This window comes from Quercus robur, chromosome 4 (assembly GCF_932294415.1).
Source record: "Quercus robur chromosome 4, dhQueRobu3.1, whole genome shotgun sequence".
Taxonomy (NCBI): Eukaryota; Viridiplantae; Streptophyta; class Magnoliopsida; order Fagales; family Fagaceae; genus Quercus; species Quercus robur.
Genome location: NC_065537.1, coordinates 40,014,180 through 40,029,501, shown reverse-complemented (window position 1 = coordinate 40,029,501; position 15,322 = coordinate 40,014,180). Strand labels below are relative to the sequence as shown.

General features: G+C 35.5%; 1 protein-coding gene across 6 annotated transcripts in view; it reads right to left on the bottom strand.

Annotated features, from left to right (window-relative positions):
• The window catches only part of LOC126721677 (protein PHLOEM PROTEIN 2-LIKE A1-like), a 111,629-nt gene that overhangs the window by 53,501 nt on the left and 42,806 nt on the right, over positions 1 to 15,322 (bottom strand). Inside the window, exons 1-3 of one of the 6 annotated variants that reach the window (XM_050424728.1) lie at positions 2,790 to 3,107; positions 2,468 to 2,583; positions 1,872 to 2,377 (exon numbers count right to left, since the gene is read on the bottom strand). In XM_050424728.1, the coding sequence (XP_050280685.1) occupies positions 2,008 to 2,377; positions 2,468 to 2,583; positions 2,790 to 2,864 (561 nt within the window). In that variant the 5' untranslated portion in view covers positions 2,865 to 3,107 and the 3' untranslated portion in view covers positions 1,872 to 2,007. Of the gene's footprint in view, positions 1 to 1,871; positions 2,378 to 2,467; positions 2,584 to 2,789; positions 3,136 to 15,322 lie in introns of those variants that run through there. The other 5 variants (XM_050424732.1, XM_050424729.1, XM_050424733.1 and 2 more) reach the window with 5 other exon arrangements.

Sequence of the window (15,322 nt, the reverse complement as noted above, 5' to 3'; positions counted from 1 at the left end):
CACTATCTTTTCTATTCTATGCATAGTTTTCCCTCACAAAAAAATGGTCCCCTCTCTCTCTCTCTCCCTCTCTCTTTCTCTCTAAATTTTTTGGTGGATTTTTTTATTTTTCATGCATCTCTACTTTAGGTTGATAATTTTTTATATTATTTAAAACTCTATTTTGGGTTAATGCGATTTAGTTTTGTTTTTAAAATTTTGATATAGTTTTGTTTTTTAAATTGTTGTTGTTGTTTTTTATTTTTTATTTTTTATTCTCTTTGATTGTTAAATGTTATCCTATTGCGTTCTAAAGAATTAAATATAACATATAAAAATATAATATTATTCTATTACATAGCATGATTTGGATAATTTGGTATTTATTCTGTTACATAGCATGATTTTTTATACTGCTCAATTTAGATGTTAAAATATGAGACTTTACTAATTTTTGTTTATTTTCTAATCCTTTGTGGTGAACAAAGTACTCTTAATAGTTGTATTAGAAGTACTCTATAATACCATTTATTTAAAGAAAAGCAAAGGTTGGCCAAACGAAAATAATTGGATAGGTGACAAATTTTAACTTTTGCAATTTTATTTTTATTATTATTGTTTTATAACAATGCTTGTATAGAAATTTAATTCTTAGATTTTGCTAATAATTGTTTATTTGATAATATGTTTTGGGTGGCCGAAATTATAATTTCTACAAAGAAAATAACCTTAATAGATTATCAAAAACAAAATTTTATCCTAATATTGGTTCAATTAATCATTATTAAGTTTTATTAATTTTTTTTTAGTTTACTTTTTTTTGGTGTTTTGGATTGTTCCTATATTACATTTATGATTATTCCTATGATAAATAAAAATATAATTAAAAAATACATTACTCATTATTAGATTAGTTTAAATTGTAAATTTTTTTTTAATAAAACTACCATGAAAATAATTATCATGCGCAACGCGTAGGTTCGCGGCTAGTTATATTTAATTCCAAACCAATATGTCTATTGGCTATTGCACGGTTCTGAACTAGTGCGAGTTTGTCACAATATGTCTATTCACTATTGCACTTATTATGATCTGGTGCTAGCTAGTGCACCTATAAATAGGCATCCCAGAGACTTTTTTATTCATTCATAAGAGTCTTCACACAGAGAGAGAGAGAGAGAGAGAGAGAGAGAGAGAGAGAGAGAGAGAGAGAGATTTATGTTTGCTATGAACAGAGATTATAGTGCTTCTTTAGCGTGTTGTTGATCATTGTATTTTAGGAGGTAGGCATTCAAGGGACTCCAAGCATCACTGAATAAATTGTATGAGGGGTGAAACCTTTCTTAAGGATATAGTGTCAAACACAAGCCTTAATCAGTTTTGTATCAACCATACTCCATTTATTTAGTTTGTAAATTTTATTTTATTTTCTCTTGTACATTCACACATAGATATGTGCATATATTGATTATTGATCTTGTTCATAAATCACAAAATCACAAAAAGTAAAATATTTGTGCAATACTTCCAACACCCCTATTAATCAATTATGTTTAGGGAATTTCATCTTACATATATGACACTGCTCCCACATATAAAATTGAGAGTAAACAAACAAATAAATCCAATACAGCCAATGTGTGGCAAGACTTAAGAAGCATATAAGGTGCAGTTTGGATGGGACGTTTGCGCTTCTACGTTTCCTCTTTCTGCGTTTTTTTTTTTTCTCCCCAGCCGCAATTGTTGACCCGGTCTTCTGTGAACAGGGCACTTGTGCACTGTTCACGGGTCCCACAAACTCCAATTTTTATCAACTTTTTCATTAAAAGTGGGTCCCATTCACACATTTAAAAATTATTTTGCTACAGTGTTTTCAGTTTCAGCAAAATAAGTTCTATCCAAACAGACCCATAGCATGACTATTAATATACAATAAAATAAGTCTTAGGGACATAAATTTTTTTCACAACTATTGACAACAAAGATACAAACTATTATTCGATGTTTATTCTATCAAACTTCGAAGAGTCAACTCTGTTTTGGCCGAAGGATGGCACCTCTAATTATAAGCCCAGTTTTCCAATGTCCTCCATGCTCAAAAAGATCGAAGCAAACTTCTCCCGATTCTCCATCCTTGGACTGGAAATTGCCAACATTAAGCTCCATCCATTGTTTTCTAGGCTTCTCCAAAAGGCAAACTTGGCGTTCTTGAACTTTTCCATCTGGGAGAGAGAGTTTAAGTCTGATAGGGAGTTCCCAACCAGAAGCCCCTTTTGTCAACTTCACCACATACGCAATTTCATATTCAACCTCCGGGGACAGATCTGACATTGTCAATTTTCCTCTCACATCCAGCCAACATACATGAGATAGTTTGGCTACTTCAATGTTTTCATCACTACAAGTTAAGGTACAAGGCTCAAGCCATAAAATTGTGGAGAATAGTAAATACACCCATTAAAAAAAAAAAAAAAAAAAAAAAACTCACCCAGTTTCCTCAAAACAATCCCAAGTCCAGTTTTCACGATTACCCCAAGTGATGTATAGTGACCTTGGATACAACATAAAGCACTTATAGCCTGTCAACTTATCACCCCATTTTTTCTGCATAATGATTGAAAAGCAAAAAAGAAAAAAATCAGCTTATAGTTATTTCTATATTATGAAAAAGTAATTACCTTGTTTTACAATGATTGAGAAGCAAAGTAACCCTGCGTGTCTAAAGTTAAGGCATAAATGATTTGCCATCCTCATGTTTAGACATATATTGATTACAATGAGTTAAAGAGAAACAGAAAAAGCTGACTGACCTTCCTCTTGAATTCAAGGAATTCTTCAGACACGGTGTTCTTGTTGATGAGATCTGTTGATGCCTTCTTCCTCATAGTTTCTTTTTTTGATAAATCAAACAAGTTTATCAACTATTAACTCAACTGTTTCCTTTTCCTCTCCCTAAGCTGTTTATATAACAAGCAAATGGTATTTTGTAGCCTCTCTAAATCAAACAAGTTTAACTCAACTGTGTCCTTTTCCTCTCCCTAAGCTGTTTATAACGAGCAAATGGAATTTGTAGTCTCTGTTAATAAGGATGTTAGAAAATTCCAAGAAGAGTCTTAGACCCTTCCTCTTAAAAGTGATAAGTCTTTATTTTATTTTATTTTATTTAAGTGAGATTTTTCTTTTCTACCATCTAGTTACTTTTCTCTTTCTGGAAAGACTGTTAGACCATTTAATTTGTCTTTTTTTAGAAGAAGACCAATTAATTAAAACTTAAATGACGTTAATTTGTCAAAGATGCATGGATTGCTCTAATTATCAGCGTCTTTTCCACGCTGAAGACAAAAGTTTTATAAAGATCTTTCAAGGTCTCTAGAACTCTTTCTTCCTTTTAAATCTTAATTTAACTTTTAAGTTAATTTTTTATTCTTCAACCAACTACTTTGAATAACATGTATGTCGACAGGAGTATCTAACTATCTTTCTACGCGGTGCACTGCTGACCCATTCAGATTCAGTAATAAAAAAGGGTGTTTATTTTTCTATTTTCGAAAAGTATGCTCAAGTTTATCTTAGGCTTAAATGCAAAAACACCTTGTGGAGATTGGTTAGTTGCAAAAACTCGAGTCATTTCTTAGGTATGATTGGAGGCCAAAATGGCCCATTAGCATTAATTTTTGAAATATTTAGTAACAGAGCACTGTTTCGGAAATAATTAGGGAAATACCACTTTTTCTGGTACTCGAGCTTGGTGAGCTCGAGTACCATGTTTTTTTAATCCACTGTCGCCCCATATTCAAGGAGGCCTATAGTTGCGTTTTTAAGCCCTATAGTGACGTTTTCGGGCCCTATAGTGGCGTTTTCCTGCAAAAATTTTTTTATAAGTCCCCATAACAGGTTCAAGGGGCCCTATAGTGGCGTTTTTAAGCCCTATAGTGACGTTTTTGGGCCCTATAGCGGCGTTTTCCTGCAAAAATTTTTTATGAGCCCCCATAACAGGTTCAAGGGGCCCTATAGTGGCGTTTTTAAGCCCTATAGTGACGTTTTCGGGCCCTATAGCGGCGTTTTTTTTTTGAGAGGATGTTTGACCAGTAAAAAACATGGTACTCGAGCTCACCAAGCTCGAGTACCAGAAAAAGTGGTATTTCCCTAATTATTTCCGAAACAGTGCTCTGTTGCTAAATATTTCAAAAAAACATGCTAATGGGCCATTTTGGCCTATGATTGGATGCAAGTTACTTTAATATTATTTTCACTAATATTTTACAAATGAACATATAGATTAATAAATTGATCTGTCACTTCTTAACATACATTATTTGAAAATAAAATATTATCCAGACGTGAACAATTTTACATGCATTATTTGAATATTCGAATATAAAATACTATCTAGACATGAACAATTTTACATATATTATTTGAATATAAAATACCATCTAGACATGAACTTAATATCCATCATTATGATCTTCAACATTTTCTGATTTTTAACTTATGACGCTTATTTCAGATGGTTTTGTTCTTTACAATCAGACCAAGACTCCAATTGATTTTTGGGTGTAGGTAACAATTGAACCCTGGATCTCTTATTCAATCATTAAAGACTTTACCAATTAAGTTAACTGAAATTCACAACAATATTTTTTAGAAAATGATTAAACAATGATATTATGCTAAACTTATATAAAATATATATATATATATATATATGTGTGTGTGTGTGTGTGTGTGTGTGTGTGTGTGTGTGTGTGTGTGTGTATTTATTTATTTCAACAATTATCTTGATTCTTAGACTTTGAGTTTTATCTATTATGTAGGCCTAAAAATACACCGGAAGTCATTGGTCTCTTCAACCTAATGTTGAGTTTTGGGCTCAACTCCCAAAACAAATCCAAGTCTAGTAAGGTCACCATTCGAGTAGATAATACATGGCTGCGAACAAAAATGGCCCTTAACAATGAGTAAAAGAATCCCATATTTTTATTTTATTCTTTTAATTAAACACTTTTGGGAAGTATGATTTGTCTTGAACAAGCTTGAAAGTTTGGATTATATTGAAAACCAAGCTTCCTTATGGAAAAAAAAGAAATTGAAAATCAATTTGTGGTAAATATTTACAAATGTATTGAGATAAGCAATATATTCAAGAAGAGAGATCATTATCTTACTTTTGTATATGTCAAAAGCGATAAAATCATAATTTTAGATGATAATATAGCGGTTTGGGATTAAAGTCAACATTAAAATAAATGACTCCAAGTTGAATATTTTTTAATAGGGAAAACTCTATTTTTCTCTTTCCTTTCCAACCATCATGATTGGAAAAACTTGACCCCAATATATTTACCACTAGAAAATTAATAATATGAGTTATCATCAGAAGTGGACATCGTAGGTTGAAACTCTCTCTTAATAAATATGAGTAGATGAAAATTTTAATTTAAAAAAAGCAGAATAATATATATATATATATATATATATATAATTTTTTCATTTATAAAGAACATAAAATTTCATTAGTTGAAATAGGAAGCGACATGACATAATTTATTTTAGTAAAAAAATCTTTTGTTAAATTTCTGAAAGCTCGAAAATGTGTGAAAATACAAGAGTTGTTTAGACCCTCAATTAAAAAATTACGGCTCAGTTGATTTTACTCTAACTTGCGAAATAGAGTAAATGCGAGCGAACAAACAATGTAACTACTCTAAGCCATATATATCAAATATCAACAGTAAAGTGAAAGCTAAAAGAGTAGGGAAGAAGGATGCAAATACAAGATAACATCGCGATGTGTTATCGAAGAGGAAACCAAAGAACTTAGTGAAAAACCTCTCCGCCGCCCTCCAAGCAGTAAATCGATCCACTAGAGAATAAGTTGGAGTACACGAATAACAAAAGACCCTCCAAGCCTAGTCTACCCCATGTACTTGAGCCCTCCAAGCTCCTGCTAACAACTGACTTGACGAAGCCTTGTCTTCTCTAACTCTTCGGATCACGTAATTCAGCCCAATTGCATCCACCAAACAAATGGCTTCTTCCAATGCTTCCCAGCAGCACCAAAAACTCACTTTACACTCAAGATGTGTGGTAAGTGTTTGGGCTATCAACCTCTCAAGAATTTGGTTATGGAAAGGTAGGAGTTAAGGAAAACCACAATGGATTGTGTAGAGGATTGTGTGTATGACAATCTCTAACTCTTAAGGGTTATGGCTAGGGCTTTCTCTCTTAAAAGCACTCCTCTCAATATGTGGGTAATGATGGTATATATAGTGTGGGTGAAGACATAGTGGAGTAGATATGCCAAAATAGCAAAACAAAAAGTTTTGCGGGTATCTCGCGGGAAGGCCTTACCCATGAAATACTCGCGAAAACTAGCTGTCATGACTCTTCACATTCCTGTCATGTACTGTGCACATGCCTTCACTTTGCAGGCATGGTTTTCAGAACCGGACCGAACCGGGAGGTCGGACCGTGAAAACTGGGAACCGGGATGAAAACCGGTTTTTTAAGCCTAAAGAACCGTATTTTTTGTTAATTCCGTGAATCGCTAAAACCGGGGTTGGACTGCACGAACCAGTGAGAACCGTGCGGTCCAACCCCTTAGCAATTTTTTTTTTTTTTTTATAAAAAAAAAAATCAATTTAACACAATTTTATTCAACTTAATTAAATTATCCATCTCTTACAAGGAATAAAAAAAATTATAATTAAAATTCTTCAAAGATATTCAACTTTATTTAAAAAATTAATCATAAATTTTAATGTTTTCATAGTTATTATTTTATTTTATTAACTTTCTTATTTAATTATTAAATATATGCTTGAAAATCATTAAATTTCTCTCACATATATAGATATATTGTCAATTTTGCTAGTTTTATAAATTTAATATCTATATTTAGGCTTTAATTAATTATTAAATTAATTATGACGTCATCACGGTTCGACCTCGGTTCGACCTCAAAAACCTTGAACCTCTCCCTTTTACGGTTCAATGAACGGTTCGGGTCTGAAAACCTTGTTTGCGGGAAGTCTTCTCATGAGCTACCCACGAAAACTCCTTTGATCTTCAATGTTGTTTTGAGTTTTCACACTCTCTCACACACAATCCATACAATGAAATCCCACATAAAATACAGGGGACATCAGATTGAACAAAATTACAATCAGATTTGGCATGGAATTAAAGGCAACACAAAATAGTTATAAATCACAACTTTACAATTTCAACAGGATACAAAATAGGCAAAAGGAGAAGATAGATGAAGACTTCGTATTTTTAGACATCTTTTCTAAGTTTACTAAGAACCAGCCACGTTTGTGTTATATCCTAATAGGATTAGTCTAGTCACAAATTAGGCTTGTTATGGGTGTTTGTAAAGCCCAAATACCGCACTTGATCAATATCTAATCAATCCAGTTTTGCCACTAGTGAAATAAGGTCAGCTATTGGATTGTTAATACTTAATAACCCGAAGAAGAAGAACGCAAATATTTATATTGGGTCAGCTTGAGGATTAAAGGATAAGGTTTGGTCTGTTCTAGTGGTTCTCCATTTATATGCGTGTAGTGTCCTAGAAGTTGACTAAATGGAAGAAACTAGGAAATGATAGAATCCCTATCCCAATGCGGACCTGATACCAGTCCCCAACTCGGTTACTTAACGGTATACCCCTCCCAAAGGTTCCAACGCGGTTACGTAACCTGGTTACCCCATAAGGTTTACTTACCAAGGACATGTGGGGGCAACTAGCTAATTAATCATATCATAGTATGATTATAATTATTAAAATGAACAACCGTGGCTATCCACTTGACAATATGCAGAGGACATATAGAAAGATAATTTTGAATTTGGTGGTGCTAAAAATAGCAATATGGCTTTTTAGCATCACCAATAATAATACTCTAGAATATATATAACTTTTTTTTTTTTTTTTGAGAGGAAGAATATATAACTTATTTGAGAAATAATGACTCTAATGAAATATTAATCCATAATAGAGAATAAAGTTTCTCTCCAAACTAGTTTGGTGAGAAATTCTTTAAACTTTTTATATATTTCAGTTTTTAGTATGAATTTTTTAAAAATTTAACTGTTGAATTTCGTATTCCTTATGTTCTTAACATGCATATCAAATTTTATTCAAATAGAATGTTATTTACTGTTCTATTAATAAACTTATTTTTAACTAGTCGCTTACTCGTACAAGTGCACGGGCATCTCTCTTAGTTGAATAGTGTTTGTTTTCCTTATTTAAGTAGACAAATAAAACATAGATTATATTATATAAAAGGGCATTTGAATTGACACTAAAACATAAATTAAGAATGTAAATGCTTTAATTAAGGAAGTTGTATAACAATCATGAAATGAAACTTTCATGAAACTTTTTTCTTAAATTATGTCTCTTAAAACAGCATGCAATAGTACAATTGCCTAAGCGGAAGACCTCAAATGTCTTCTTTCTCAACATTCATAAATGGAGACAAGGACAATTTGCAAATCACACCTTCCATCAATCACCTACTGCATAAGTTAGTTGATTTTCTCTTTCAATGTTTTAGAGTATTTAAGCTCCAACACTGGAGATTTGTCTGTACAAAAACAAAAGAAGACAAATCATATAAGAATAAGAAATCAATTTACCTATTAGAGGCCTTTAGTGAACACCTATGCAATGATAAGAATGTTAAATTGTTTTTTATTTATTTTAAATATGGACTGTTTCAAAATTTAGAATGAATCACAAAATAACTATATAATCCATTTAGGCCATATTAATTTAATAGAATTTCATAATTAGATATCAATGTTGGGTAAATATTGAAAAATTCTGATTTTAATATGTAGGTTGTTCCCCTAACTATATGACACTATATTCCAACACAATTGCAAAGTGTGCTTGAAATTGTCAAATTACCGATGGGGTAAGTTATTGATGCCCATATACCTCAATCTTGGAATCAGTATTCGCAAGCCTTCATTTAATATCCTTGCTATTGAAAAGAAAACCTTCTCCACATTAATATCTGCCTTTGCACTCTATAGAACATATTCTTTTGGTATGAGTAGAACATTATAAATAAAATTTCAATGTAAAATTGTAGATTACATTTTGATAACATAAATCAAATTACATAATTATATTATCCCAAAACGCATCGAAATTTATCCAAAGTGCATTATATTTATAGGTTTATTGCATAAGGTAGTTGCTTTACTTTATAGGATAAATATGGTTCAAATTCCCCTCTCCATTGTTGTAAAAAAAGTTTCCCAATTATATTTTTTGAGAACCTATATAAAGTTCTACTTTTAAAAAGCTTTCATTCTTGTTAACGTGTATTATGTTATGGGCTTTAGGCCCAATTAGGTTACTTGTATAGCACACTTGTATTTGTACTACACTCTACTTGTACTGCACACACATGCCTCCTATATAAAGGCAGTGATGTATATTCTTTCATTCAAGAAATACAATACAATTATTCTGTATTTCTAACATGGTATCAGAGCCACTGCTCTGACATTTTCTTAGCAGTCTTGTCTTCATTAGTGTGACTTCCTTTCTTTACTAACGCTTCCGCCATCACAACTGCCGCCGCAGCCTCTCGCCGTTGAACCTCTGACGTCATCCAGCCGTCGTCCTTGGGTTCCGGACCTGCAGCCGCCGTCATTAAGGAGTTTCACACTGCACAGACCACTGCCCTTTGCATCACCGCTGCGAATATTGCTCCGATTTCATTTTTGAAGGTACCACTGAGATCGTCCTGCGCCGATCTACACATTCGTGGAAGCCTCGCCTCCATCGGAGACCGCACGCGCCCCCACACGCCTCTCAAAGCTGCTGCGACGCTGATCACGCGCTACACGCGCCACCACGCGCCGCCACGCGCCTCCACGCGCTGCCACGCGCTCTCACGCGCCGGAACCTGGTCTGCTGACGTCATCCCCTCTGCCACGTCAGCCCTAACTGCGTCAGCATCCACTGTTCTGCTGACGTCATCGCCACGTCATCCTGTGACGTCATCTGCTGGCCGTTGACCGACCGTTGACCGTTGACCAGCCGTTGACCGTTGACTTTGACCGTTGACTTTTCCAGGGTTGACTTTTTCTGTCCAGGTTCTCCTTACCCAGTTTTTCGCGTAGATTTCATTTGTGCAGTCTATTTTTGCATATTTTGCTTCAAAATGAAGAATAAGGACAAGTCTTCTTCCTCTTGCAACAATCGTCGCCGACAATCCAACAAACGTTTTTGCAATTTTTGCAAACGTTTTGGCCATAATATTAAGACTTGCTATCAACGCAACAAATCAGCTATTTCCATCTCTGCTGCTACTGTTGCTAACACTGAGAGTGTCCAACCTATGGCTCCCGTCTCTGCAAAGTCTCAGTCTTCTGGATCCACTTTCACCATTTCCAGAGATGACCTTATAAATATCATCGCCAATGTCATTCATACGGTTGGTAATGCATCTTATTCCTCTTCTCTCTCAGCTTTATCTGGTATGTCTCCTACCTCTTAGCTTATGGATTCTGCTTGTTGCAATCACATGACACCTCACTCGTCCTTATTTTCTGACCTTAAACCTGCACCGCACCCTCTTAATATTCGCACAGCAAATGGTTCCACAATGTCTGGTCATAATATAGGTTCCGTTGCGACCTCCAATCTCTCGGTTCCTGGAGTCTTTAATGTTCCTGACCTTTCTTATAATTTATTTTCTGTTGGACAATTAGCTGAGTTGGGTTATCGCATTATCTTTGATTATTCTGGGTGTATTGTGCAGGATCCGAGGACGGGACAGGAGCTTGGGACTGGTCCCAGAGTTGGGCGTATGTTTCCCGTGGACAACCTTCGTCTTCCACTTGTTGCTCCAGTTTCTGTTGCTGCAGCTGCTACAGCTTCTTCAATTCCTTCCCTTGCACTTTGGCATGCTCGACTTGGTCATGCATCTTCCTCTCGGGTACAACAATTAGCTTCTAGAGGTTTGTTAGGTTCAGTGTCTACAAAAAATTTTGATTGTGTTTCGTGCCAATTAGGAAAACAACCAGCTTTGCCTTTCAATACTAGTGAATCAATATCCACTGATATCTTTGACCTTATTCATTCTGATGTTTGGGGCCCTTCTTCTGTCTCTAGTATTGGTGGGTCTCGATATTTTGTTGTCTTTGTTGATGATTACTCTCGCTATAGCTGGATTTTTAATATGAAACATCGTTCTGAATTATTGCAAGTATATTCTAATTTTGCAAAAATGGTTGAAACTCAGTTTTCCAAACGCATCAAAATTTTTCGATCTGATAATGCTCTTGAATATACTCAATATGCTTTCCAAGCTGTTTTGCATTCCTATGGCACTGTTCATCAACTAACTTGTCCAGGTACCTCTCAGCAAAATGGTAGAGCCGAACGGAAACTTCGTCATATTCTTGACACTGTTCGTGCTCTTCTTCTCTCTGCCAAAGTTCCTGCTCCTTTTTGGGGTGAAGCTGCTCTTCATGCTGTTCATACTATTAATCGCATTCCGAGTTCAGTTATCCAAAATCAAACTCCATATGAGCGCCTTTTTGGGTCATGTCCAGACTATCACCACCTTCGCTCCTTTGGTTCTGCTTGTTTCATTCTTCTTCAGCCACATGAGCATAACAAACTTGAGCCTCGGTCAAGGCTTTGTTGTTTTCTTGGCTATGGCGAAACTCAAAAGGGGTATTGGTGTTATGACCCTGTCTCTCATCGTCTTCGTATTTCTCGCAATGTTGTCTTTTGGGAACATCGCCTCTTTGTCGAGCTCTCTCACTTTTGTGCCTCCCTATCTTCCTCTTCTGTTTTAAATCTTTTTCCAGATGAGGCACATATTCCTTCTGTAGCTGCTCCTGATCCTCCTGTAGTTGCTCCTGATTCTCTTGTAGACTTCTCTGTCCAACCACCAGATATCACTGATCCCTTTCCTAGTTCACCCTTTAATGAACAGGTGGAAGATGAACAGGTTGAAGACGAGCTACCCAACCCCAACCCTGAGCTTGGGTCCCCTGCTCCTGCTCCGCCTGAAGATCTTGCACAAGACATTCCACCTCGTCACCCAACTCGAGTAAGATCTATTCCTACACATTTACTTGACTATCATTGTTACACTGCTCTTGCTACATTACATGAGCCTCACACCTATTGTGAGGCTTCCACTGACCCTTTATGGCAGATTGCAATGAAAGAGGAACTTGATGCATTATCTAAAAATCATACTTGGGATTTGGTGACACTCCTTCCCGGGAAATCTGTGGTTGGTTGTAAGTGGATCTACAAGATTAAGACTCGCTCTGATGGGTCCATTGAGCGCTACAAAGCTCGTCTTGTTGCAAAAGGTTTTACACAGGAGTATGGGATTGATTATGAAGAGACCTTTGCTCCGGTTGCTCGTATCTCATCTGTTCGTGCCCTCTTAGCTGTTGCTGCTGCCCGTAAATGGGACCTTTTTCAGATGGATGTCAAAAATGCATTCCTTAATGGGGATTTACATGAAGAAGTTTATATGCAACCTCCTCCTGGTCTCTCTGTTGACTCAAACAAGGTTTGTTACCTTCGACGTGCACTTTATGGCCTTAAACAAGCTCCACGAGCTTGGTTTGCCAAATTCAGCTCTACCATCTCTCATTTGGGTTACATGGCCAGTCATTATGATTCTGCCTTATTTCTTCATCGCACTGATAAAGGCACTATTTTACTTCTCCTGTATGTGGATGATATGATCATAACTGGTGATGACCTCAGTGGCATTCAAGAACTCAAGAATTTTCTCAGTCAGCAATTTGAGATGAAAGATCTTGGACATCTCAGCTACTTCTTGGGTCTTGAAATCACTCATTCTACTGATGGACTTTATCTTACTCAAGCTAAGTATGCTTCTGAACTCTTGTCTCGAGCTGGACTCATTGATAGCAAGACTGTTGACACTCCAGTTGAGCTTAATGCGCATCTGACTCCCTCAGGGGGGAAACCATTGTCTAATCCCTCTCTTTACAGACAATTGGTTGGCAGCCTAGTTTATCTCACAGTTACTCATCTAGACATCTCCTATGCTGTTCATCAGGTGAGCCAGTATCTGTCTGCTCCACGATCAACTCACTATGCTGCTGTTCTGGGCATTCTTCGATACTTGAAGGGCACCCTCTTTCATGGCCTTTTCTACTCAGCTCAGTCTCCTCTTGTACTCCGTGCATTCTCTGATGCTGATTGGGCAGGAGATCCTACTGATCGCAGGTCTACTACAGGTTACTGTTTTCTCCTTGGTTCTTCTTTGATTTCTTGGCGAAGCAAGAAACAAACTTTTGTGGCCCGCTCCAGTACTGAAGCAGAATATCGTGCTCTTGCTGATACCACATCTGAGCTCCTTTGGCTACGATGGCTCCTTAAGGATTTGGGTGTGTCCACCTCCTCTGCTACTCCCCTTTATTGTGACAACCAGAGTGCCATTCATATTGCTCATAATGATGTATTTCATGAACGGACTAAACACATCGAGATTGATTGTCATTTTATCCGTTATCATCTTGTCCATGGTGCTCTTAAGCTTTTCTCCGTCTCCTCCAAAGATCAACTTGCAGATATCTTCACCAAGTCACTTCCTAAGGGATGCACTCGTGATTTGGTTGACAACCTCAAGTTGGTCTCACATCCACCTTGAGTTTGAGGGGGGCTGTTAACGTGTATTATGTTATGGGCTTTAGGCCCAATTAGGTTACTTGTATAGCACACTTGTATTTGTACTACACTCTACTTGTACTGCACACATATGCCTCCTATATAAAGGCAGTGATGTATATTCTTTCATTCAAGAAATACAATACAATTATTCTGTATTTCTAACAATTCTAACTTATCATCAAACATAATATAGGCATTAAAAAGTACTGGTAATTGCAGAGTAAAATACAAAAATATATGAATAGGTTTGACACTACAATCAATCAATATATATAAAAAAGCAGAAACCTCATGCGGGAATGCACGAGGTCTTGTCGTGTGGAGCCCAAGTCTTGCATTTAGCCTTTTTAACATCTTTTCATTAAATTGTTTTTACTGTTATCCCAAAACTCATAGTAACCTATTTTTACTGTTATATAAAAGATGGACCAGTTAGTGTTAATACATGGGCCATTGTTTAGCCTCAATTAAATGGAAAATGAGGAAGCTATAAAAACAAAAGCTTTCAGCATTTATTGAAATTCCATCGTGCTTTGCAACTTAGCTGTCATTTCTCCTTCTAAAAATTTAGTAGTTTCATATTGCCAACCTCTTGGTATTCTTCATAAAATGGTTGTTCTTACGTTCCAATTTTCTTTTCCATTCATTTATCCAACTTCAGTTACTCTCTCTCTCCCTCTCTCTCTCTCTCTCTCTCTCATCTTCATCAAAGTTGAACCCCTCAAATGAGATTGCCAAAAAAAAAAAAAAAAGGCAGATAATCACTACTCAAGAAAGAAGAGAACAAGAACTTGACGGCTAAAAGAGACTATCACGAATACAAAAGAAGCAATCTTCAATGGAAGATCAACTTTGTAGGTCGCATGTTTAATGAAACTAGTGTCTAACTCGTGCCATGCGTGGGATCATTTTACATATTAATGAATTTTGCATCCAACATTAACTTAGTTATCATTCTTCTACTGCATACATTTAAACTTAAATAATGTAGTATATTTAAGCATATAGTGTCTAAAAAAAGAATTTGACTTTAAGCAATTAAAGCTTGACTTATTTTGAGCATCTTGTCAAGCTTCTATCGTATAAAAAACACATTTATAAAATTTATATTTGGATTATGGCTTGTGTAGTGCATTCTGCACTGCAGTGGAGTGCTCTATGATTTTGGTTTTCAATACTCTGCCCTTTACTAATTTGCTAACAATTTGCAAATGTCATTTTATTTTTGAAGCATTTACTACTTCAAGCAAGAATCTACAAAAAATAATACACGGAAACAAATTAACCTAAGTAAAAAAAATTAAAAATTAAAAACCACATATAAGGTTGAAACACCAATTTAAAACTTACATGACAATTTCAAATAAGGAATTTACTATTCCTAGGAACCACAATGAATCACATTGAACTAAAACATGCATGACAATTTCAAATTCTAAATCTACCATTCCTAGGAACCAAAATGAAACAAACCATGAGATTAGAGAAAATTTTACAACCAAAAAGTTCATAAAAAAAAAATGGTTACAGGTTTATGGAATAGAAAGTCAGAAAAATATTAGTTAGAGCCCTTGAGTTATGTATCATAATTTGTGTGATGGTTTGAAGGAACATATAAAAATTTGAAATAAAAGA